General features: G+C 33.3%; 2 protein-coding genes across 3 annotated transcripts; both read left to right on the top strand.

Annotated features, from left to right (window-relative positions):
* Positions 1–466: 466 nt before the first annotated feature.
* On the top strand, positions 467–8920 carry LOC105638885 (Pleckstrin homology (PH) domain superfamily protein). 2 transcript variants are annotated; one of them, XM_012222773.4, is made up of 10 exons: positions 467–1474; positions 1578–1934; positions 4636–4735; positions 5264–5709; positions 6109–6264; positions 6931–7098; positions 7170–7310; positions 7681–7911; positions 8174–8287; positions 8617–8920. In XM_012222773.4, the coding sequence occupies exons 1-10, from the start codon at positions 911–913 to the stop codon at positions 8779–8781; spliced, it is 2442 nt and encodes an 813-aa protein (XP_012078163.1). In that variant the 5' UTR covers positions 467–910; the 3' UTR covers positions 8782–8920. The 2 variants fall into 2 exon arrangements, with proteins under 2 accessions (XP_012078163.1, XP_012078162.1); XM_012222772.4 differs by having other exon boundaries at positions 468–1474; positions 5261–5709.
* Positions 8921–19320: 10400 nt separating this feature from the next.
* On the top strand, positions 19321–24246 carry PIP5K2 (phosphatidylinositol-4-phosphate 5-kinase 2). Its single transcript, XM_012222771.4, has 8 exons — positions 19321–21030; positions 21170–21334; positions 21554–21719; positions 21897–22007; positions 22100–22293; positions 22402–22532; positions 22618–22711; positions 23348–24246. The coding sequence occupies exons 1-8, from the start codon at positions 19829–19831 to the stop codon at positions 23655–23657; spliced, it is 2373 nt and encodes a 790-aa protein (XP_012078161.1). The 5' UTR covers positions 19321–19828; the 3' UTR covers positions 23658–24246.
* Positions 24247–27161: the final 2915 nt, after the last annotated feature.

Below are 27161 nucleotides of genomic sequence, written 5' to 3'. Positions count from 1 at the left end.
CAATATTGAAATTTTATTAAAAAATTATTCATCAATATCTAGCTAATTAAATAGATTGAAGTTGTTCCTGGATAAATTGTTTTTAAATACGAAAAATATATAATATTAATATTTTTTAAATATATTCATCATTACCAGTTAAAGTAAAAACGGGGGATTTTCTAACCGGGAAGATCCTCACTGGACCGGGATTTAAATCGGATAGGATTAGGACCACGGAGTTCCGTTCTGCTTTCTGATTCCTTCGCTCAATTCCCGTCAAACACCCCCAACACACGTTCACATACTGTAATCACGCCACGTGTTAACATCTTGAACCTCTATGTCACTATCTAAACACGCCGGCGGCGAATCCCTAACTTTGTACCTGTATCTGCCCACATACAAACAAAACTCCTCCTAAAAAGGAGACGGGGAAGGAGTGCCAGGAAGACAGAGTCATTAAGTCATAGTAACACAACCAACCGCTTCGCATTTTAAACTGCCTCCCGTGTCCCGCATTACTTATATACATACATACATCTGATTTTTTTTTTTTTTATCAAAAATTTCAATTCTCAAAACAACAAAACAATTCAATTGACTTCAATTGTTTGTTACCCGGGTTTTGGAATTTGGATTCCTTCTCTCTTTCCCTTCCATTCTTTCTCCACCGAACTTATCGCTATTTATTTCACTTTCTCTCTCTACATTCTCGCCCTTTGAAGCCATAAATCGTTTTAACAGAATCAATCTTCCCTTCTACTTCACGCCATTTCTCTCTAACCGTTTTCTTTTGGTTTTTCTTAGGCTCCCGTTTCTCCCTCAAAAGCCAAAAGAGAAGAAAAGAAAACAAAAAATATGAAAAAGGTTTTCAATATGGTCTTCCATGATCTGTTTATTCTCCGTGTAGTCTGAATTTTCCTTTCCTATGCATCATTTTTGCTGTATATCCACCGTCTCCGATCATTCCTCCGCCAAGACGTTACCGGACCTTCCTATGGCAATCACTTCTAGATCCGACCCGAATACCCGATCTCTCACATCCAACCATAACCAACAGAATCTTCTTTTAAATCACAATAACAACGGCACCGATTGTATTAACGGCAATCTCATAAGCATCAACAGCGCCAGCCGGCCGAGCCAGCGATTGGCGGCCGCCGTGGCAGCAGTGACGGCGAATTCGCTGTCGTTGCCGCGAGAGCAGCAGGTGGATGTGAGGATAAATGACATAGTAGGGAACGGAATATCGGGCATTCTGTATAAGTGGGTGAATTACGGGAAAGGCTGGAGGCCTAGGTGGTTCGTTTTACAAGACGGCGTGTTGTCATATTATAAGATTCATGGACCTGATAAGATCGTTGTTAATCGAGAGACAGAGAAAGGATCCAAAGTCATCGGTGACGAATCTATGAGAATGATCTCGAGGCCTAGGAATGGTTACTCTCAGCCTCAGCCTAAGCGCAATCCGGTCGGCGAAATCCATCTCAAGGTCCTTGTCTATCAATCCATAAATTGATTGTCATTTTTTTTTTCTATTGAATTTCAATTTACTTGCGTTATTTATATAGTTAAACTTCGATCTATTTTTATAGGTATCGTCGATCCGCGAAAGCAGATCAGATGATAAGAGATTCTCGATTTTCACCGGAACGAAGAGGCTCCATTTGAGAGCGGAGTCGCGGGATGATCGTTTAGCGTGGATGGAAGCATTGCAGGCAGTGAAGGACATGTTCCCTCGCATGTCCAATAGCGAGCTAATGGCGCCTATAGAAAAAGTTACCATTTCCACCGAGAAGCTGAGGCAGCGGCTTGAGGAAGAGGGAGTGAGAGAGGAGGCGATCCTGGATAGCGAGCAGATCATGAGGAATGAGTTTGCGTCGCTTCAGAGCCAGATTGTGCTACTTAAGCAGAAGCAGTGGCTCCTCATCGACACCCTGCGCCAGTTAGAGGTACATGTAATGAAAAGTAGAAAAGAACATGCCATTCTGAATTCGGAATTCTTCTACTACTAATTCTCCTACTTATTCTTCTACATTTTTTCTTCCTACTATGGAGAATATTGCAAATTCCATATGAATTTTTTAGACCATTTAAGTAAATATAAGTTTGGAAGGCACAGTTGTTCTTTGATTGGTTTACATTTTTGCCAGTGTGCAGAGTTGTAAACATTTTATTCCATTTAGGATTACTTCGTATCCATAATTTATTTGAAGGTTGCGAGTTGGATATCCGTGTATCTTTTTGAAAGTAATAATCAGTAATTGATATATGTTTGATTTGCGTGGTCACATGATTAGTCTTAAATCTATAATTCTGGTTTCTCTATCTTAGTGCTGTTTGTAGGTTTAGAAGAGAAATTTATTTTATTTACTATTTAGCCTGAGAAAATGCAAGTGGTAGCTTTTACTGTAGAACATCAGGGTGACAAGTATATGTAGGTTGAACATAGGCCTTTTTTTATGTATCTACTTGTAATGTCTCCTCTAATACGCATGCTGTTGGTGCCTGCACAAACTTTTGTAGTGTTTACATGTATATCAGCTCCTCTAACAGTTGTTACGAGTATCATTTTTTGACTGAAATCAAAATTTGAAATTATTTATTGTTTTTTCTCAATTTGCGATAAGTTGGCTATCTATATAAAACAAATTTGCAAACTCTTGCATTATGTGCTTTGCCAATAACTACTGACATGGTAGTATATAGAAATTGATGATAATTTGGTTGATAAGGCGGTGAAGGATGTGAAAAAAGTGACAGTGATCGTATTTGGGTGGGAGATGTGAGGTGGTTGAGTTCCATTGTCAATAGTAGTTATGCCGGGAATATATTTGGAGAGATTGTTTGAAGCAGCAAATATAGTCCTGGTAGTCCACGTGACTTTACTGAGAGTTGCAGTCACTTGATGAGCTATGTTATGGAGATTTTTTTTTTTTTTTAAACAAGGAATGAGCTTCAGTAACAATCTTGTAATCATGTGTTCTGAATTAAGCTAGTTTCATAGCTTTGTGTGCGTTTTAAGATGATATAGAAGGGACATTGGATTTGAATGTATTTTTCATGTACAATGTGCATTTTTATCAGGAATAAAACAAGGTTTGATAAAAACTCGTGTACTTGTGAATTTCAGTAGATTGTTGAGACTTATTATTATTGTCATTATTAATTTAGGATCACCCACCATTTTTGGAGGTTGGCTTATTGTTCCTGTTATATTGTTTATGAAATACCTTATAATTTTTTTTAGCTGCCATCCAGCTAAAAGTGTTTCTTCTGTTTTGGAAGTATGTTTAACCTGTTTATGGCATTTTGAGTGACCTTTTCTAATTGGTTCTTTTGGATGTTGCCTGATCCATCTCAAAAAAATGTGAAAAAAGGATCATCAGCTTAGCTTGTTATGAGGCATTTTGATCAATCTATAGATTTGGTATGAATCTCTCATTTGATGCAACAAAAACATGGTAAAATCTTTTTGATTGTTCAAAAGCCCTCATATGGGAGCTAGGTTTCTGCTGAATCTCTAACTTTAATTTTAATTTTTTCGCAAGAAATATTATAGAAATCCATGTAAGTAAAAAACCATGTTTTTAATTCCATGAAATTTTGACAAATTACATGGATTTCAAAGTCTTCAATCCAAACATAAATCCCCCAAGTGGGATTTTCTGTGTGCTCCCTTCAATCTTGTGTTTATTTTCAATAGATATAATAAATACGTATTTAGAAGGCTTGATTTATTGCAATTAAAATGTCCACCATTGTGACTTCTGCTGTTTTGCTGGGATATTAGGCAGAAAACATTTGAAAACTTGATGCCATGGTGCTTCTAGGATGGTATAGTGGCAATCTTCTTTCTTTCCACCCTTTTATTGTTTTAGACAATATATGTTAAAACAGTAAATGAGGCTCTTAGCACTTAGTTTTGTGTATAGGCACCACTTATGTTTCATAGATGTTCATATGGTACTTACTGGCACACGTATCATAGGTTTACTTTATAATCAGCGTCCTTTATTTATGATGTAGCAAATCAAAGTCTTGGTCTTAACATTGTAAAAAATTTTACTGGAGTTTATCCTCTCACATGGGAGTGTAATTGAGTGCCTCAAATTGCATGAAACATTTTATTCTTCTCCAACCTTTTAATTCAAATGGAAGGTTAATATGTTTCATAGATGTTCATAAGGTACTTAACAGCACATGTATCATAGGTGCACTAGATAATCAGCCTCCTTTATTTATGATGTGGCATATCAAAGTCTTGAACTTATCTTTGTAGAAAATTTTATTGGAGTTTATCCTCTCACATGGGAGTGTAATTGAGTGCCTCAAATTGCATGAAACATTTTATTCTTCTCAACCTTTTAATTCAAATGAAGGTTAATTTTTTACTGCAACTGAGTCGGCATATTTCTTTATCCTCATTGTTTCCCTTTGCTATTTTATCAATCTGTACCCTTTTCCATCGTATCTTTTTGATGCGTTATATTCTCTAGTTCCTTCAACTTATGAACAATCTAATTTAGAAATTCAATTTTATTTACATATGAATGCCTCAATTAAATGTCTACATCTGTTTCTGGTTCAAGTTCTCCATCTCTTTTTATCAAGTTCTGCTGAGGAACTGCTTTTACTTATTGTATTTTGTAGACAGAAAAGGTTGACCTGGAAAATACAGTAGTTGATGAGAGTCAAAGACAGTTCTATGATCAAGGGGCTTCTTCTCTCTCAAGACAAGACAAGTCCAGTGGTAAGTGGTTATGCAATGAAATTTTATTATGAAGTATTAATTTTACAAGTTAATGCCTATGATTTGGATGTTTCATTAACATCAGCTATGATTTGGATGTTTCATTAACATCAGCTATGATTTGGATGTTTCATTAACATCAGCGAGTGTACCATGGTACATCTGATTGATGTTTAAACCATCCTTCTTATTTGGGTTATCACTACTTGGTATTTCTAGTTGACTAAGTTAGTCTCCTGAATTTATTAGTGGCGAAGACAACTTGGCTATCTCTTACTATGCTTGTTGTTTTCACCTAGCTACCTATGTAAAATTAATATAGAACTAATATTTGCTACGCAATTGGTAAATGCAATTTCTTTTGTTAGAAGTGTCAATGTTTACTTGGAATCTGAAGAGTATTCTAAGCTGATAGGCTGAACAACACAGGGCACTTTTTCTCTAATAATCTTGGATGCATTATTTTAATAGTAAAATAATGTGTGATAGTTGAATTATTTTAATTTTTCTTGGTTTTCACTCCAGAAGCTAGTGCAAGTGAAACTGATGATGAAAATGAAAGAGCTGATGCTGCAGAGGAAGAAACCGATGACGATGAGAACACTTTCTTTGATACTCGTGATTTTCTATCATCAGGTTCCTTCAAAAGCAGTGGGTCTGATTTTCGGACATCATCTTTCTCTTCTGACGATGAAGGTCTTTATGCACTTGAATCAGAAGATGAAATTGATCCTTCCATCAGAACTGTTGGGAAAAATTATCCTTATGTTAAGCGGCGTAAGAAGTTACCTGACCCAGTTGAGAAAGAGAAAGGAATCAGCCTTTGGTCAATGATTAAGGATAATATTGGGAAGGATCTAACTAAAGTTTGTCTCCCTGTCTACTTTAATGAACCTCTCTCTTCTCTGCAAAAATGTTTTGAGGATTTGGAATATTCATACCTCCTTGACCGAGCATATGAATGGGGAAGGAGGGTAAGTTTTCCTTGATAGTAGAATTATTTTACATCTTTGCTTCCTCCAATTCTTTAGGACCTCCCTACTTTTTATTTTGTTATACTAACTTCTCTGATTCTATTTTTCTTTATTGCTTTCATTTGTACAAAGTCCTTTTTTCTTTTATGGACTGTGTATATTTTAAATGATTATTACTTCTCCAGTAATTTTTTTTTTTTCATTACCCATTGAATGAGAGTCAGGGAAATATAGTAATTTTTAAAAAATTAATGGAGCAGTTTTGGCCCATGGGAGAATTGACGGTAGTTGAGATCATCCCCTTATTGCATGGCATCTTATTATTATGTAGCCAATGAGGCTGTCAATAGAATGTACAACTTTTTGGCTTATGCATTTGCATTTTTTCAACTGCTGTAGGGTAATAGTCTTATGAGGATTCTTAATGTGGCCGCTTTTGCTGTATCTGGTTATGCTTCGACTGAGGGACGAATTTGCAAGCCATTCAATCCATTATTAGGGGAAACATATGAGGCTGACTATCCAGATAAAGGCATACGTTTTTTCTCTGAGAAGGTTAGCATCGGCTCTATGATCTATTCTTTAGTGATCTTTGTGCTTATCTGAATCAATTATACGATATTGAGCCTGAGCAAAGCCCATCCTAAACTTAAGAACAAAGTTCAGTTAACTGCTATTTGATTGTGGGCTGAACTCATTCTTAGTGCATTGTATCTTTTCGTTGCAGTATCAGTACATGACCATGGTTTTTCACCAAAGGGTGAGGTAGGGCCAGTGTAGTTTTGGTACAAATCTGAAGAGGGACAATTTTTTTATGGTAATGTTATTGTTTTGGGTTGTTCACGATCTCAGGAAAAAACATAGAATGATATTAATTTCAATCTTTGTGACAATCTGATGGAAAAAAGACAGTAAAGAAAATAGATCATTCAGAGGGGAAAAATGATAATATTAAGAATAAAAATTATAGTTGTTTATTAGACTAGAACAAATATCTTTTGCTGGCGGAGTACCAAAGGGATGAGTCTCCTGTTTGGGTGGAGAAATTTGGCTTGATGCTTTTACATTTCAAGGTACATGAAGAACAACTGCTAGTGTGTTCTGCAATATAGAAAATTATTGTCAATTATAACTTTGGCACCTTTTTTGTTTTGGCTTAGTTTTTCCTTTTCTTTTTCCCCATTTAAATCAATGTATCAAGAAGCTTACTACTGTTGTCAGGTCAGTCATCACCCTATGGTTGTTGCATGCCATTGTGAGGGTATAGGATGGAAATTCTGGGGAGATAGCAATTTAAAAAGCAAATTTTGGGGTCGCTCAATTCAGCTAGATCCTGTTGGCGTTTTGACTTTAGAATTTGATGATGGAGAAGTTTTTCAATGGAGTAAGGTATGATTACTCGGATCATATTGTTTTTTTTGTCAGGTTCCAGTTTGAAATTGGTTGTTTTAAAATGTTAGGTTACAACATCAATATACAATCTCATATTGGGAAAGCTGTACTGTGATCACTATGGTACCATGAGAATTGATGGAAATCGTGATTATTCATGCAAACTGAAATTTAAGGAGCAGTCCATCATAGACCGAAATCCTCACCAGGTGTGCTTTCTTTCCCTAGTAATTGTTCTGTCCTAGGACAACCTTTTTTCATGCATCTACTCTTAGACTTTGCTTATAGTATTGCCTGCTTTTAAATCAATTTGGTGTATAAGACTGATGTTTTTTGTCTTAATTTAGCTGTGATGTTCATGGATTAAATTTTGCTCAGTGTCGTATTACTGTATTTGGATGTATGTTTACTATGCCTCAACCTGCCAATATTTATCATTGTCATGCAGAAGCAGAATATTCAGAATATTGGTAGAATTTACTTTTTATGGTGTGGGATACTTGATTGGAAATGATAACTTTGTTGCTATATTACTTGAAAATGAAAAGGTATTTTGTGTGAACTGTGTTGTTTTTGTAGGTGCAAGGAATAGTTCAAGACAGGAGTGGTAAAAGAGTGGCATCTCTTTTTGGAAAGTGGGATGAGAGCATGCATTATGTGAATGGTGATTGTCCTACGAAGGGAAAAGGATACGAATCTTTAAAAGATGCTCATCTGCTATGGAAGAGAAGCAAGCCTCCTCAATTTCCCACTAGATATAACTTGACTCGCTTCGCCATAACATTGAATGAGCTCACCCCTGGGCTTAAGGTGATAGTTCCTGCTTGTCTAACCAAGTATCCCAGCACATTATACTGGAGTGAAAAACTGGATAGATGTTGCATTAGTACTGTTCCATTTTGCAATTGCAGTTTTTCTTGACATTTGCATGCTGAGAGTCAACTGTCAGATGGTCCCTAACTTTTGAAAGAACATGAAACACTAGTCTTGAAACACAAATTGAACAGTTTTTTACTTTGTTGGTGGCTTGTGTAGTTCATTGCAACATTGAATTTTTCTCATTCTCGTGCAGGAAAAATTGCCGCCTACGGATTCAAGGCTTAGACCAGATCAAAGGTATTTGGAAAATGGTGAATATGAAATGGCAAATGCAGAGAAATTGCGGCTTGAGCAACGGCAACGCCAGGTAGCCTATCTCTCTCTCTATATTAATTCCATGACTGAGCACACATGTAACTTAAACGTTGGACTTGGAGAAGAAAGATGTATAACAAATTTAGGTTTCATGAGGTCTGGGAATCGGAACTTACAATTCACGAGAATGCTATAACACTTGCTCTTGCTCCAATAGGTGTTGTTAATGTTTCAAACCCAAACAAGTTGACCATGGCTATTATTTTATCATTTCACTTAAGATGTAGGTGAATAAACGCATTGTTATTTTTTATAAAATGACAAACCATTTCTTATTATGATGGAAATTGATGATTTATATTGGTTGAAAATTTCAATTAGGCTCGGAAGATGCAAGAAAGAGGTTGGAAGCCACGTTGGTTTGCAAAGGATAAAGGAAGTGATGGATATCGATATACTGGTGGATATTGGGAGGCAAGAGAAGAGGGCAATTGGGATTTATGTCCTGATATATTTGGCCAAGTCCCTGCTGATCAGCTTGATTAAAAGTTCAAACTTATCATCAATTCTTTTCCAATTTTTTGGGGGATTTATATCCCCAACTGCAGGTGTGCGCAGTATGGGTATCTCGTGAAATCCCTGTAAGTAAATTAAGATGCAGTAATAAAATTTTTTTTTTTTCTTCTCTCGACGTCCTGCGATGGCCCTTGGTGATATTGGTATTATTTCCTAATTATTGTCTTGAATTGCAATGCAAATTGCTGAAATGGTTTGGCGCAATATATAAAATATGTTATAGGCAATTTGGGAGACAATGTGTAGTGGCCGCAGCATCGTCCTTCACCAATTTACTATAATACCGATGATGGTGGAGCAATACATATTACGGAATTTGTGTGTTGTTCTCCATGTTAACCTGCTTTCCTATTTTTTCCAAGGCCTTTTTTTTTTCTCTTTTTCTCCTTAATTTTTTGACCATTGAACATTTATACTATGTACAATATATTTGTTCTGATGGTATCCAAATAGCATGAGAAATGTTTCACTTTTTTCTTTTCTGGTCTATTAGGTTATATTACAACTTTTTAGATCAAGACCTTATCAACAGTCCAAAAGCTCCATATTTTGAGTATGTATCACTTGGACCACCTGGCCTCCTCCATGTAACGATTGCTGCTACAATTTTGGTTAACGCAACTGTTTTGACATTATATGTCGAAATGTAAGAAACAAATGTAGAAAAGGAAAAGGACTAACAAAATTAAATTAATCAGTATAAGTCAGGTTGACGCATGGAACGTGTTGGGAGGTTGAGTAGTCCGATCATGGAATCAAAACTAAATCTAATTATTATAATCAATAAACAAAAGCAGTAAAACAGAAGCGTTATTTGAGACCATCCCAATATCCAGTGATTAATAAGGTGAAACATGGAAGTGGTACACATAAAATCTGTTACTACTGGTGCTACGATCCTCCGGAATCCATGCACACTACACGATTCTACTCGTAATATTCCACAGGATAATGCATAGGCCTTTTGACCTAAGCATACTGATTGTATTTTCTGACATTTTGTATCTAAAAAATATAGCCTTAACACCTAACTTGAGCCTACCACCATCACCCATATTTCTCTCTCTTTCTCACTCTTTCCTAAGAACATGGTTTCAGAGATGACGTAATAAGGGATTTTTGTATTCTGATGACAAATGACAATAGGAGATGAGATGATATTAACCAAAAGTTTCGTTGTTGCTTCAACTGTTACTCCTTGCCTTTTCTTCTTTCTCTGCATGCTTGCAAGATTAGATAGATAGGTGACCCAACAATGTCATTATATGATTATATTTGATCTATCCGTCCAATCAATCTTCACCGTTCAATCATTCCTTCTTCCTTGAAATGGCCCATTATCTCAAGTCTCGCCCAAGTAGAGTTAAGTCATATCGACTCATTATTAAATATACTAAATTGTCAATTTAAACTCAATATCTAAGTTTGAGGTTATAAAAATTAAATAAGTTAAAGAATGCTTAGAAAAATGATGTTATTAAATACCAATATTATCAAATAATCCATCAAGGGAAACCCTTTGTTTGAGTTGTAATGGAGCCCACCAACACCTCAACAAAAACAAAAAGATGATTATCAGTGTTGTTGCTGTTATTCTGCCAGAAAAGAGTGTCTCACGTCAGAATTTTCAGATTCTTATTGATATTTTCTTTTTAATTTCTGAGATTGAACGATTGATTGATGATAGTTAAAAAGACAAAAATTTTCTAAAGAAACAAGCACACTTGCTTCTCATCTCCAAATTATGTATAACGAGTCAGTTTCTTCTTTTCTTTCTTTTTTTTCCCCCCCTTTTCTCTTCACTTTTGTAATGTCATCTCATGCTTGTCTGAGGCCTAGTTTCTTGCAAAGACACTCACCACTAACCTACATTACTAGCTAGCTTGCAGAGAGCTTAGGGCGGCTCTATATTTGACTCGCTATTTGATCATTTGCCTTTTGGCTCTTGAAATTGAAATTACCCTTTGGTTAATAACACTAAATTTTTATTAAAGAATTATAATCTGTTCTATTATATTTTTATTTGGTTAAAAATTACATAAATTTGAGTTATCCTTGGTTAATTAACTTCTTTTAGTTTTTAAATTTTAATCGAAATTATTATCATATTTCTAATGTTCAATAAAATTACTGATTCATCACTAAAATTTAATTTATGGGTTCAAAAATTGACATTATTATTATTATTATTATTATTAGTATAGTTCAAAAGGTTAATCAAAATTATTAGCCGTCAAAAACTAATTAGAAAATACTACACTTTTCTTGCCGGTTGACATATAAAATTTAGACATATTGAAGTTTTCAAGATGGGTGCCACATGGGTTACTAACCCTAACTAAAGCTCTTCCAAGAACACATCTTTTGATTAGTTAAGATGAAAGATTCACAATAAGCAAATCAAAAAGAAAAAAAAAAAAAAAAAGTTACTCTTCCTCTTAACATAATATTCAAAATAAAAAATGAAAAGTGTACAAAGCCAAATCTTTGTCATCAATAACACCAGAGAAATTAAACTGCCAGAGAATATTCACCACTCTGCAACTAAATATTAAAAGAAAAACAAAAAGAGAGAGAGTGGGTTGTGTCCGTCTGATCTGAGTATATTTTCAGTTGCATAGTACTTGTATTTCATTTTATTACAAGACAAAATGTTCCAATTGAAGCTGGTGATTATATGCTTCAAGTTATTTTTGGGACCATATATATATATATATATATTATTGACAAGTAATAACACCTGAGCTTCTGATGCTGCCTCCAGAAAATACAGTTTTAGCAGGGAGAAAAGATGAGAAGCCTTCACCTTCTTATTCCGGAGACATGTTAGGCCCAAATCTAATATCAAATTGCACATTATCATTCAATTAGGTTTTGTTTATTTCCAACTCCCAGTCTAAAAAACAGTGTTAAGCCCATTTGGGAACATGCACAATTATAAACAAGGAATTTACAAACTAAATATTTGCGTAATTATAAATAAATGCATATTAATTCTATCTATCAAACTTAATAAATAAATGTAATTAATAAGATATTATCAGAAACAGTAATTTTGGTTTCATGGATTTGCCAGATTATTTTATTTGATTAAAAAAAAAGAAAATAATCCATGAATTTAATAAATTTCATCCGGTTCTTAATTCCATAGTTTTAAAATAAATAAATAAATATATAATTAATTGCTTAGATTTAGAAATTCCTTCGTAAAACACAGTTTATTTATTCAACTCGTAAAAAATAATGTTATGTTTTGACTTATATTATTATATTATGTATAGCAGCGTTGTATAAATGATATTCTCAAAAATAATTGAAATTTCTATTACCAAAAAAAAAAAAAAAAATTGAAATTTTATATGATTATTAGATGGTGTAATGTAAGTGCCACGCATGTTCTGTGCTTACAAAATCACACGTCGTGTGTTTGTTGGGCCCAATCCAAATTGGACTCCTCTCATCAAATCACAATTATAAGCACTGTATTTTTCTTATTACATATAAAAAGTTCACTTATTCACCTTTAAATGCATTCAATAAATGACTTCACATTATGTATATTATATGCAAATATGATTTATAGTATCACTGACATCAAATTATGTAGTTTAAAAAAATAAATTTTTCTTTTTTTTTTCATTGTATGTATAAATTATTTCTATATTTTTTTTAAATAAATTTTTAAATTTCTATTTTACATCACTTTTTTGTATATCATTGGTTAGATACATTTTAATAAATTGTAATGTAATTTTTTAATTTTTTATTCATATTAAAACTTTAAAAAAAAGTTCTTTTTCTTTTTTTTTCTTCCTTTTTTTTTTTTTTTTTTTTTTTGTCTCAAAAGAATTGCATGAAGAGAGGAAAATCGTTGGATGTATAGATCACATGGTTGGTGTCTGATTGGACCTATTAGAGCGTGTAAAAACGGGTCACCGCCCACCAGCTAATCTGATAGCTTCATCGCTCAGACGCTAAATTCCGTATCCTTTTTCTCCTCTTCTGTACATGCATGTACTAATTTTTTTTCTTTTTTTTTTTTATATAAACTTATCTTTATTTAATAAAATATAATAAATATAACTAATTATATTTTAATATAAATATTGAATATTATGCTAAAATACGTTTAATTGTATTACATTATGTTTAAGTCCTGTTACAATTAGTTAAACAATGCTTGAAATATCTAAATCGTTAGTTACTTGTCAAATGAAGAACCTGTGTGTCTTTTGGCTCCCACATAAAAAATCTTTCCTATTTGTTTTGACCTGTTTTTTTCTGTTTTCCTACTTTATTAGACGGTCCATTTTGAAATCAATCCAATTGTGAAAATTTGTGTAAATGTAATTGGCCTAAGATGGTGACCTAATAATGGAAATGTGAATGTGGTATATCTTGCTTTACCATTAATTTGACATTTTGACACAGACATTTAATCTTTTCCATTTTGTTTCACTGGATGAGTCAATTTTCAGGACAAAACAATATCCTAATTTATTTTAACTAGTTCAATGTTGTCTCCTATGTCTATTCTCATCTCACCAGCTAATAATTTATTTTTAATTTATTATATATCAACTATACCATAGGTGTTAAGTGCATTTGTAAATTTTCTCTTTTTATGATTTAATTAAATTTTTATCATAACATTTTTTTTTTGTAATATATTATATATTAACTCTTAAGAATTAGTTTAACTAGTGAAATTTACTTTTCCATCTTAATGATCAAAGTTTAGTTCATGAGATTACATTATAAATAAAAGAGTTCATTTATGAATTATTAGTCTCACTTGTTTTGCCTTTAACATGATCGAGCGTCGATTTAGTATGACTCGAGAAAAATGAATTGTGATATTAACTTGGTGTCAAATAAAAAAATATAAATCATATATATTATTTTGTAATTCAGACTTTTATAAAATGAAATAACATTGCGGGCTACAAATCAATGATAGCTCTTCCCTTAACTTATTAAATTGGTGAAAACAATTATGACCACTGTGATCGAAATGACTCAAACTTGAGACTTCTCACTCTTTACATAAGTGAGAAGACTAATCAGACCACCACTTGATTGTCATATATTATATATATTATTACCAACTAAATAGTTTAGACAATTAAATAGATTTAGGTGGCTCGTTATAATTGCAACAAATAATTGAAGAATGAAAGCAATAATTGACTGCATTAAAAAATATATAAACAAAATTTCACTTTGTATTCCTAAAAATATATATCTATTTTTTCTTTCATCTTACTCAGCAATAAATTTCAATAAACTTATTAAAATACTATGGACATTTTTTTCCCAAAATCATCAAAATCTCCATTCTATTATTATTATTATTATTATTATTAACTTGATTCAAAAAAAAAAAAAAGAAAAAAGAAAAACCAATGTTCTAACATAATGCCCCGTAGTTTGGCAAATTAAGAGAGGAAGCACGTGGATAGCTCTAATTGGTGTCGATATGCCGCGTGGCAAAGAAACGCGTACAGTGGCAGATTTAATATAGAAACAAAAGCACAAAAAACTCTGGAAATTACACTTCTGATCCAACTTCGGAGGAAGACGTGGCCTGTTCAGAAATATCCTACGTGGAGAAGCGTGGGCGACGATGATGTCTAACTGTTGAGTTGGCAGACAGCGTCGCACGTCTGACTGTTAAGAAAGCGACGTCGTAGCGAGGCCCCACCAACAGACAGCTTAGTAAAAAAAATAAAAATAAAAACAGAAACACAATATGGGTCCCATGATTCTGCCAGCTCAGGCCGTCCCGTTCCAACTGTAAAAGCGACTCTTTGGCTCCGCCCATTTTATTATTCCTATTTTTGTTATCTTAATTAATTGTTTGGATATAATCTAAATGAGAACTGAATTAATTATAAGATCAAAACAAAAAATTCAAACAAAATGCAAATATTAAAAAAATAAATATCATTTTCTTATTAAATAAAATAAAATAATAATAATAATAATAATAACAAGGTAGACATTGAATTAGTAATGGAAGATGCATGGCTAAAAATGATTAGAGGATAATTATAATAGTATTATTTTGAATTGTTAACTAATTAAATAAATAATTGTTTAACTTTCAACAAGCAACAATCAAAGTTGCCATTTTCTTGTATAATTAGACTTATATTAGGGAGATTAAATCAAAGTCACCAACTAATAATTGTTTAATATTAGTAGTTAAAATCATATAATTGAAAGGGATATACAAGCCAATAGATTGTTAAATGCCATATTATAATTAACTCTAATTGTCAAAGGTTGCTTAATCACAAGATTTGCTGCTAATTTTAATATTAAGGGATGGGGAGTCAAAATGTCATTCTCATCTAGTATTTGTTTGGGCAAACAAATTATAATTAATGACAAGAAAATCCAAGAAGGGTCTTTTGGCTTTTGTGGTTTTGAGTTAAGGAGTTTGCTCATGTGTTTCTTGTTTGTCCAATGTTTTTTCGCTTCATACGTACATATTCGTTGTTTTTTGGTCGAGTTTTCCTAAGAAAAATAATTAAATACATATATTTTATTTGTCTCTTCATCTTCTATGTCTATCTTCAATTTAAAAAAATTAGAATAAATTTTTTGTCCAAGAGTATTATAAATTAATATTTTTTAATTAATTTGGTTCCAATAATCCTACCTAGCTAAAAGGGGAGAAATGGTCTCTTCATCAACTGATTTACTTGTGCATCGTGTATACTTGCCTCCAAGTACCCATTACTACTTGAGTGGCTATATTTTTCATACTACTTCGTGTCATTATTATATGTATCTCGCAAAACACAACCAACAACACCCAAAGCAGCTACAAGATAGAAAAATATATGTGATAAAATTGGTGAGTTTTTTTTCTTAATGTATGCTCCATATTATCATTATGTACCCAATCCCCCTCCTTTCTACATAAAGGATTATATTTTATATCATTACATTATCTCTATTTACACCATTCTCTCTACCGAGAAGGATGAAGATGCAATTTAATAAACCATGTTATAGGAAGGAAAATTATTAGTCATTAGGTAATGCATTCAAATTTTTTTTTTTTACGTAAATGAAAAATATAAATATTAAAAGATTGTTTGGTAAAACTAGTTGATTTGATAGTTTTTAGTTATTTGAGTAGCTTTTTTCATAAAATACTAAAAATTACAGGGTTTGATCTTTTATAAATCGCTACTTTAAACTAATTTAAACGTTATGTTATCGAATATTATAAAAAATGTGTTTAGATCAAAACGTTAAAAACTACTTAAAAAGTATAATTGCTAAATACAATATAAATCAACCATAAAAGAAGATGGTGCACATATAAAAAATATATATTTAAAAAAAAATGAATAAGAATGATAAATTACATGAGTCATAACTCGTGAGAAACAGTGAGGAAGGTATAAGTTGATTAATAGGTGGTTGAAAGCATACGTCTGAATTAATTCTACGGGCGGAATAAAGGGAAGCAAAAGGTTAATAAAGACGAAGAGAGCTTATTAATTAGGTGTGAGGGGTCATCACTCACCCTAGTTAAAAGGTGAATTTATTATTCCACATGCATTGTGAGACCTATTCCTGTACTACTGCTATACAAGATTATCTAAATATATATATTTTTTTTCATTTTTTTAAAATTAGATTATATCAAAAGCTTTAATCTAATCCTATTTGTGTGCCTTATTTGAGAAAATATCATATTTTACAATGATTAATTGTATTTGTGGTATCTAAAAATTTTTTTTTTTAATGAATCTAATAACTTCTGTATAAATAAGTGCATTAATTAGCTGGAGTTTCTCACTAATTTTTATTTACTTTTTTCATTACTATAATCTTTATATTTGATATGATTTATTAAGTAAAATAGTTCATTTTAATTTTTTAGATATAGCAAATGCTGAATATATATATATAAAGGAGGGTATTAGAGCCAAATAATCAGATTAGGCATGGCTGAATCACCCCAATCAAGTCAAAGGATCATCAAATAAAATATTGCACTAGTACATTGTTTAAGGATCTCATATTTGAGTGGTGTAAAATGTACCAGTACACTGTTTTATTAGGCTAAATGGACACGACAAATTGGCAGTGGACGAAAACGATTAATGGGTTGGAATTGGAAAGGTGAGATTTTGAAAATCCTCATTTTACACGTATTTATTTATTGGCACAATAATGATTTACTTTGTAAAATAAGAGAAAAAGAAAAACAAATCTGCACCATTTATTTCCTTTTTGTTGTTCCTTTTCCCTTTCAGATTTTTAGATTTTCACCATTCATTATACACACCTACTCTCAATTAGTATACGTTGGTCTAATTATATAAGTTTGAGGTTTTCAATTTGTTAAATAAAGTATTTATTAAGTCTAATTTTTTGAATTGAAGTTTTTTATGGATTAAAGTAAAAGTTGAGGATTATATATTTTTTCATAAAAAGAATAAGGGTAACTTATATATTGATAAGAAAAAGATTTAAATTGAGCAAGCCAAAGTCCGAACAGCGCAAAAGACTAGTCAAATCCAAACAGTATTTAATTTCATTTAAACAAGTGTAATCCTCAATGTAACATTCAGTTAAATAGAGTCATTAAAAGGTCGAAAGTCATTGAAAGGTCGAGATTCTTGTTCGGTATTTATGACTAAGATTTTTACCATAAAGGTTATTTAATCAGTTATAATTTAAATTGTATTATAAATAAGTGTACGAGAACATAGAAAAAATTATTTGATTTTCAGATTAATATTAACAAACACATCTCTTGAGCATTTTCTGAATTTACTCTCATCATTTATTACGTATATTTTTCTTTTTACAAATTTATATGAGTTCATTTAGACAATGATCAAGTGGAATCGTGAGTAGCACAACTACTAATTTCACAACTACAATTAATTTAGTTTTTTAGTTCAATGTTGCTCTCCACACTCTAAATTGTCTAGTGAAGATAAAGCAAGTTGAGCATTTTAGTCCAATCAAAAGCTATTTGTAGTCAATTTTTTACTTTCACCCATTTGGTTGAACACACAAGTTGAAGTAGGTAATATATTATCTACATGACTTTAGATTGAAGATTAACCAAATATATTCACATCTATTCTCATTATAACAATCTAAGTTAGGGTTGAAAATGATGTTTTATCACTTGTCTCTTCCTCTCAACTGTATAATTTGTAAATGATGTCTTAGTTAATCTTTTAATTTGTAATTTGTAATTTATGCCCTTTCACGTGGAAATGCAATGCTATACCGTCTACTGCAATATCTCTCTTTAAAAAAGTTATAGTTTTTTTTTTTTTTTTTTTTTTTTTTTACAAATAGTACTTGGACTTTCCGCAATAATTTCATATGGGCTTCAAGGTGGGCCATAATAAAAGTGATTTAGGTCCATCCATTACGAATAATATTGATGTTGCACAGGCTTTTGAGCATTATCAAACCCAAAAACTTACAAACATTTTTTTATTTGTCAGGAAGCCTTAACAATCATAAATTTCTTTTAACTCAGTATATTTTATTTTTAATTTATTATTAGAATTTGATTTCTAGAGTTAGCACTCATATATATATTTTTTAAGTTTGCTTAAAGATTAAACTTAAATTTATATCTAAGTTTAAATTTGCTTGGAGAGAGACTTGATGTTAATGTATATAAATTAATCGAAAATATCCTAATTAATTAAATGAAAGTAATTAAAGGCTTGACTAGTGAGCTACTAATTTCCATGATAAAAAAAATTAGTTTATAATTTGGTGGGATTATTAGGAATTACTGGAATGATACTAATATTCCCTAGTTGACACTAATTGCAAAGAAAAGGCAATTTTTTTTTTTTGTTGATGTTGGAATTTGGTTTCTTTCATCATCAAATATTAGATTCGGTTGTAAATATTTAAAAGCTACCAAAACTCCAGTTGTAGAATATTATGGAATTAGATAAGCTACCAGAAAAATAATTTGGATTCCAAATTCCCATTACAAAAAAAAATATTAAGGATTCGTCAACCTTGTTTCCAAACATAACCTCTGAATTATGTCCTAAAACACGTAAGCTAATTCCGCCCATTATTTCGGATATTTATGCGCAAAAAATTAAAGTTACCGAAGGAGGAGAAAGAGAAAGAGAAAGAGAAAGAGAATCGTCAAACCAACCTTATAAAACTGGACCAGTGGACCAGCAAATAAAATAAAAATTCCATTTCCTCGAAAAAAGGAAAAATAAAAGGACAATTACTGTAATTAAACGGATATATAAAGGCAAATAAAACCAGGAAGAAATTACGTAACAATACATAATGACCTGAAGAAGTTCCTAGGCGATTCCGTCACGTCACGATGAAACCAAACCAACGGAGGAAATAGATACTGCAGTTAAGGGTTAGACGAGGAATTATAGACAAAACTAAAGGGCATATTCGTAATAGGATTAGTGCATTTACTCGCATAGTAACCAGCAACGTTCCCTAGGCAAAAGCCGGCTCATTACATTACAACACAACACATTTTCTTTCTTTCACTTTCTCTCTTGTTTGTAATTTTTCGCTTTTTAAAATTTTCCAGTTTCTATTGGTACTGATAATTATTTATTTATTTGTTTTTTCGATCCTCTTCTTTAATTTCTCTCTCTACACTGTCCTCCTTGTGTTGTAGGATTCCCACCTATTTCTCCAAACACAAAGCACTAAAGAGAGAAAGTGAAGTTTTAGAGAGAGAAAAACCTAAACACAAAGTTCATAGAGAGAGAAACACATAAATCCGCCGGAAATGCTATTCCTCTCCGGCGTTTTCATTTCTACGGCGACAAGCTTTGCAAATGCAGTGCTGAACAGATAGAAACAGAACACGCACAGAGAGAGAATATATATATATATATATATATATATATATATATATAGAGAGAGAGAGAGAGAGAGAGAGAGAGAGAGAGAGATTGGGTGGGTGGTAGAAACGGAACCAGAGGCCAGAAGGAGGAGGGTATTTTATGAGCCAAAAATGCGTGAGGGACTTCTTATTGATGAACCAAGCCACGTCGTTTCAAGTGCTAAGAAGAAGAAATCAGGAGAGGAAGATAAGGTAGATAAGGTTCCTGTTCTAGTGGCAGACAAAGATAACTCGAGACCGGTTCCACTTGTGGTTTCGGTTCCGCCGCAACCTATTGTTGTTAATCGTGCCCGATCCCAGTCCGCCACTCGTAGAGTCACGCCCACTAATACAACCGCTACTGCTGCAGGAGTTGATACTAGCAGCGCCGGGGGTTCCACTATTGTGGAGAAGCTTCTGCCCAACGGCGATCTCTACATCGGGTCATTTTCGGGAAACGCGCCGCACGGATCGGGGAAGTACCTCTGGACTGACGGCTGCATGTATGAAGGAGAGTGGCGCAGGGGAAAAGCATCGGGAAAAGGGAAGTTCTCTTGGCCTTCAGGTGCTACCTTTGAGGGTGAATTTAAGTCCGGTCGGATGGAAGGGTTTGGTACATTTATCGGATCCGATGGTGACACCTATCGAGGCTCCTGGAACGCCGATCGCAAACACGGGTATGGTCAAAAACGGTACGCGAACGGAGATTTCTACGAAGGAACGTGGAAGAAGAATCTCCAAGATGGGAAAGGAAGATATGTTTGGAAAAATGGGAATGTCTATGATGGTGAATGGAAAAATGGCGTCATCTCAGGGAGAGGGGTTTTGATGTGGGCAAATGGGAATCGCTACGATGGACAATGGGAAAATGGAGTACCAAAGGGAAATGGCATTTTTACTTGGCCAGATGGGAGTTGTTACGTCGGCACCTGGAACAGTAATAAAGATATAATGGCTCAAGAATTGAACGGGACTTTTTATCCTGGAAATGGTAAGGAGCAGTGCATGAAAGGGAGCGAAGCTGATTTGGTCTTGCCTGCTGCGGCGGGGACGAGAAAGAGGTCGTCGGTGGATGGGGCTAGAGGGAGTAACATGAATTTTCCGAGGATATGTATATGGGAGAGTGATGGTGAGGCTGGAGATATTACTTGTGATATTATTGATAATGTAGAGGCTTCTCTGATTTACAGGGAGGGGTTGGATCGGGATGGGTTTAGGCAGTTTAGGAGAGGGCCATGTTGTTTTAATGGCGGAGAGGTGAAAAAGCCTGGAGAGACAATTTCTAAAGGGCATAAGAATTACGATTTGATGCTTAATCTGCAATTGGGCATCCGGTAATTATTTTTTTTTTCAATTAGCTTTTATGATATGAGTTTCTGGGTTCATTTCTGAAAGTGGGAATTTCCGTTTTGATTTTGTTTTTATGTGCGTTCTTGTACTCCGTTTTGATTTGTGTGGTGTTTCCCTATTCAGATATTCTGTCGGAAAGCACGCCCAGATTGTGAGGGACCTGAAGCCAACTGATTTTGATCCTAAGGAGAAGTTTTGGACGAGGTTTCCACCCGAAGGATCAAAGATAACTCCTCCACATCAATCAGTAGAGTTTCGTTGGAAGGATTATTGTCCGATGGTTTTTAGGTACTGGTTATGTTATATTTATTTTTGCATATTCAATTTGTCCTATATTTTTGTATGGGTTCAAGTTTTGAGGTAATATGTTTGATTTTCATTTGGTGTGCCGGACCTGCTGGTATAGATTGGACTTTTTTTTATTTCTTCTGTTTCGTTATCTTTTGTGTTATGGCGGTCATCTGATGCTATTTCTGTCCCCTCTTCTTTCCTGCTTTGCTGCATTAGACATTTGAGGGAGCTGTTCCAAGTGGATACTGCTGATTACATGTTAGCTATTTGTGGAAATGATGCCCTTAGAGAACTGTCTTCTCCTGGGAAGAGTGGAAGTTTCTTTTACCTTACTCAGGATGACAGATTTATGATCAAGACAGTGAAGAAATCAGAAGTCAAGGTTAGTTGCCCACTTGGTTGACTTCTGTTTTATTAAATTTAAAGTTCGTGGAGGGCATGCATATTTCAATATTTGCATAACTGGCAATTGGTCTAATGCTTGTGTTTTAGCTTGCCCTCATTCAAATAAGAATTTTGAAATTACATTGGTTCTGAAGTTTTGGTTGCCTGTATTTAGGTGCTTATTAGGATGCTTCCCAGTTATTACCAACATGTCTGCCGGTATGAGAATTCACTAGTGACAAAATTCTTTGGTGTACATTGTGTTAAGCCAATTGGAGGGCAGAAGGTATGTGGTGGGAAATGTTTAGTTTCTACTATCATGTCGCTTGTTATTGCAATTTTATTCACGTCTGACAACATGCTATTTTTCAAACTCAGACCCGTTTCATTGTGATGGGCAATTTGTTCTGCTCTGAGTATAGAATACATAGGAGATTTGACCTTAAGGGGTCCTCCCATGGTCGCACAACAGATAAGCCTGAGGGTGAGATTGATGAAACCACAACTCTTAAGGACCTAGATCTTAATTTTGTGTTTCGTCTCCAACGGAATTGGTACCAGGAGCTTATCAAGTAAGTGACAGAATTTGAATTGTTTTTACCTTGTCAGCATTTGTCTGCCCTGACTTCTGCGTTTGGTTTTCCCTTATTTCTAATAACATGCATGTTAATATTGTGCAGGCAAATTAATCGGGATTGTGAATTTTTAGAAGCCGAGAGAATTATGGATTACAGTCTTTTGGTTGGCCTTCACTTCCGAGATGATAACACTTATGACAAAATGGGTTTGTCACCGTTTGTTTTGCGCTCTGGTAATTAGATGATCATCGGTAATAATTTCTTTGGCTAAGTTTTTCGTAGCAATATGCTTACTGATTAAATCCATGGGCTAAGCAGGAAGTAAGGATTCCTATCAAAATGAGAAGTTCATGCGTGGCTGCCGCTTTCTCGAGGCAGAGCTACAAGACAGAGATCGGATCTTATCTGGCCGGTACATTTCTTGTACATTCTGGTTTTAGTTAATTAGTTACTGTTGCACCAATGTTAGTTAAAATGTGTTTCAAAGAAAAGGGGGCTTCTACTCAATTAGTCATTGACGCATGTATATTCATGTGACTAGGGATTGCATACACATGTGGCTGAGTGTTTGTTCTGGCATTGAAAGTGGCTAATAATTTCTGTCATTCAATTTATCATTATCAACAGAATAATTGAAAGTGGCTTATGTTGTGTTGCAATATTTGTGGGGTTTGTTCTGTAGACAACAGTAGTTTGTGGGGCTCATACTGGGTGGTGGTCCTATGCATTCCTAGATAAGAGCCGAGTCTTGTACTTAATACTTTCTATTTTGGCTGAGTTTCTCTTAGTTAACTTTGTTGTTATATTATCGGAGGGCAATACAATGTTGCTTTATTGTGATTTTGTGCAGATGGGAGAGTATGATAATATTCACTAATTATTATTTATTCCCCTTGTATTTATACATGATGGAAAATGATGCAGACAAAATAGTAGTTTTCGGGGAATGAATGTTGAATTGATTTCATGCATATCCAATTAGAGTTTTGACCATTTGTCTATGAATGTGTATCGATACTGAGTTGAATTAAAAATGTGTTGTATGCAGGAAACCTCTGATAAGGCTGGGAGCAAACATGCCAGCAAGAGCAGAACGAATGGCAAGAAGGAGTGATTTTGATCAGTACACCCCTGGTGGGATTAGCCATTTAACCCCCTCAAGAAATGGTGAGATCTATGAGGTGGTCCTTTATTTTGGGATCATTGATATCTTGCAAGACTACGATATTAGCAAGAAGTTAGAGCATGCCTATAAATCCTTACAAGCCGATCCTACGTCCATCTCAGCAGTGGATCCAAAACACTACTCAAAGAGATTCAGAGATTTCATTGGTAGAATATTTATAGAAGACAGGTAGCAATGAGAAAAAAACCACGAGTAAAAACTGGTCTGGTACAAGAAACTGATTTTGCTTGAATCTGAATGCACTGCACCACCCTTCAGGGGCAGAAAGTGATCAGAGCAAATAATTTGAGAGATATGGACCAAGCCACACTGCAGATGCTGCGGTAGGAGAGCTCGGCATCAGGTTTTTCGGCTGAATTTTGAAGATCAGCCATATGAATGAAGGGGAAAGCACTTGTACATTGGAGGATGAATGGAAGAGGGAAACGGGGATTGTGATTTCCTTCTTTATTATTATTTTTTTATATTTTCTTAATTATATTTTTGGAAATATATATATTTTTTTTCTTGTGGTAACCAAGGGGGTTGTTAATTGTGAAGATTTGAAAGATAGGTATAGGGAACGGGGAAAATGTTTCCCAGAGAGAAGATTCAAAAATGGGGGGCAGAAGGAGAAGACTTGGAATAAGAAAAGTGTACAGCGTAATAGAAAAGAGATGGATAGTTTATGGAATTTCGTGAATATATTTTTGTGAAACTTTCAAAAAAAAAAAAAAAGAAAAAAGAAAAAAGAAAAAGAACAGAAATGTTTGAATGAATAACCTTATCATGAGAGAGGGAGAATACCCCATGGGATCTCTCTCTCTCTCTCTCTCTCTCTCTCTCTCTCTCTCTGTTCTTTTTAACTGTTGTATATAAATGGTCACCCTCTGTTGTATAGAAAATGGGTCATTGCTTTGCTTTTTGCAGTGAAAGGGAGGCACTGGGCAGCAAGAGTTTAACATCAAAAGCAGAGAAAGTATGAGAAAGATGCGCTGCTGTTTCTTCTTCTTGTTTGCTTTGTTTACTCTCTTTTATTTCTTTCTTTTCTTTAACTTCTTTCTCGAAAAGAGCATTCAAAATAAAATAAATATCTTACATTAACTACTGAGACGAGGAATTCGTTTTCTAACGCAAAATCCAATCCTCTTGGTGAAGTTATAATATGTGGAGATATTGGGAGTGGTGCGGAGTTTATTTTGTATTTTTAACAGCAGAGGTCAAAGTCGTTGGAGATAGAGAGTTAATTTTTGACCAAGTGGTGGTGATGGCTCTCGCTTTTGGGAGCTTCTATTGTCTGGTTGCTCAGACCCAAAGCACGGGTCTGTGTCACTGTGATATTTGGGGGCCATTTGCCTTGCCTAGGATCGCTCGTTGATTATGACTTTCACACACTAATCGTTTTCCTATTTGTTTTTTCTTTTATCTAGTGTGCTTAATTTCTCTAACTGCAACCATTTTTTTCAACTTGTTGAAAAGAACCAAACCTCATATTTACGGCCATGTGATAGTAAAAATTTTAAATAATTTATTGCATGAAAACTATTTTTATGATGCAGACGTTTGATTATTGAAATTCACCATTTTTATAAAAAAATTATTTCTAATAAGAAAATAAATGTAGTTTAATTTTTTTAAAAGCGAGAGAATAGAAATTGGATTTACCAATTCAGCTAATTGAGAAAGTAAAATTCTCTAAGCCCCAAAAATTTTAATGCACAGCAAATAGTTGAATGTTATGATTTTGTTAGTTGGCTGAATTTGGTAATTTTGACAGCCAACTTTTGTTAGGCAATGAGTCGATAAATGTTGTCTCTTTTGTTCTCAAAATTCAAAAAGCTTATCACGTGTGGTGTGTCTCCCAATTTGAGGGTTAAACACAAATACTACTCACGCTTATTTAATTTAAGAACTGAACTCGATTTGTTCTCTCAACTTATTTAGCAAAGTAAAAAATATTATATACTTCGATTGGTTTAAAAAAGTAGTTTACTTTCTATTTTCACACGTTGAGAAATTAGTAATTAATATGGTTAAAGGACAATTTAATGCATATAACTTTTCTATTATGTCCATCTCGAATAACACATTAACAATTATTATATTAGAATAATAAGAGTATAATAGACAATTCAAAAATTAACTATAATGCAAAAAAAAGAAAGTATACTATATTTTGGGACAAACTAAAAAGAAAAGATAAATTTTCTTTTTTGAACAGAAGAAGCATGTCTTTTTAGATCAATTTATTCCCTAAACTTATTTAAAATGATTGAAAATATTAAATTTGACATTTTAAATCAATTAATCCCTGAACTTATTTTGATTTTTATAAATTAATGAATTAATTCAATTTAACATGACTGACTCTTATCCTTTCTTATTTTGCACTAAAAATATCTAGAATAATTTTTTCTAACACTTTTTAATAAAAGCTTAAAATCCATAAAAATATCATTTCTTGCAACGCAATAAATTTACAAATTATGTAATATAACTTTAATTTGTTCAATATAAGAAATACATGGTTTACATATGCAATAACCTATGGCTGCAAACAAGCGGAGCTTTGGTGAGCTCGAGGTTGACTCGGGCTTAACTCGATAATCATAAACGAGCTGAGTTCAAGCTTGTGCTCGATTTGGGCTTGACTCGATTACCATAAACGAGTCAAGCTCGAGCTCAAAATCTATTAATCAAAACATGTTGTTTTAATGTAGGTTTTAATCTCGTCATCTTCACTCAATTCAATAAAGTTAGCTTGTGAGCTCAATTGAAAGTTCGGTTTGAAAAAGCCGGTTCGTGAGCTAATAAGCCAAGTTCGAGCTTAGCTCACTTATTAAACAAGCTCAATAGCTCGACTCGACAAACATATTGAATAAATTTTTACCAAATTGAGCCTGAAGCAATTCACGAATGACTTATTTCATTTACATCCCATAATAACCCAGTAATAAAAATCAATTTTAAAATATTCAAGTTAATACATATTTATGAACTTAAAATCATCTATCAAGCTAAGAGGGATACAATATATTTCATATATAATTTCCTTTTATTTCATATTTAATTAATTTTTCAATAAATTATACTATCTGACCTCAATTATAATTTTAATAAATGTTTATACAATTAAGGGCGGAATTAGAATTTAGAATGAATGGGAGCAAACTAATATAAAAATTAATTAAATGAATATTGCACAGAGATGGAGTGAGCAAAATAATTGAAAATGTGTTAAAAGATTTTGTTTAACTAAGGTTTGAACTTTGGCCTTAGTAAGGCAAATATTTTAAACAGGATGGGGGCAATTGGCTCATTTCTCCAACACAGACCCCGCCCTCTGATACAATGATTCTCACAGAACAAAATTATTTATCATTTTGAAGAGATTAACGGCTACTTTATTCTTATCTCTATTAAACATACCAATTATGTTTTACAAATTTAAAAAAAAAAAAATTCATTTTGTCACTCTCTTTCTCTCTTTTAATTTTAGTAGTAAATTAATAAAGAGCTAATAATTAAGATCGGAGTAATTAGATGAGATAAAATGTAATTATTCAAATAAAAAGAATTTGATTAAAATTTAGATCATTTAGTTACTTTTTTTAATTAATATGTAAACCCCTTAGTTGGAGTATTGTTATTATTAACTTTTTTTAGTCAAAAATAAGTTTGTGTTTGAAAAAATTTA

This window comes from Jatropha curcas, chromosome 9 (genome assembly GCF_041381405.1).
Source record: "Jatropha curcas cultivar XTBG-Jc1 chromosome 9, XTBG_Jcur_1.0, whole genome shotgun sequence".
NCBI classification, from domain to species: domain Eukaryota; kingdom Viridiplantae; phylum Streptophyta; class Magnoliopsida; order Malpighiales; family Euphorbiaceae; genus Jatropha; species Jatropha curcas.
The sequence above is the reverse complement of the archived record's forward strand: the minus strand, read 5'-3'. Positions and strand labels throughout refer to the sequence as shown.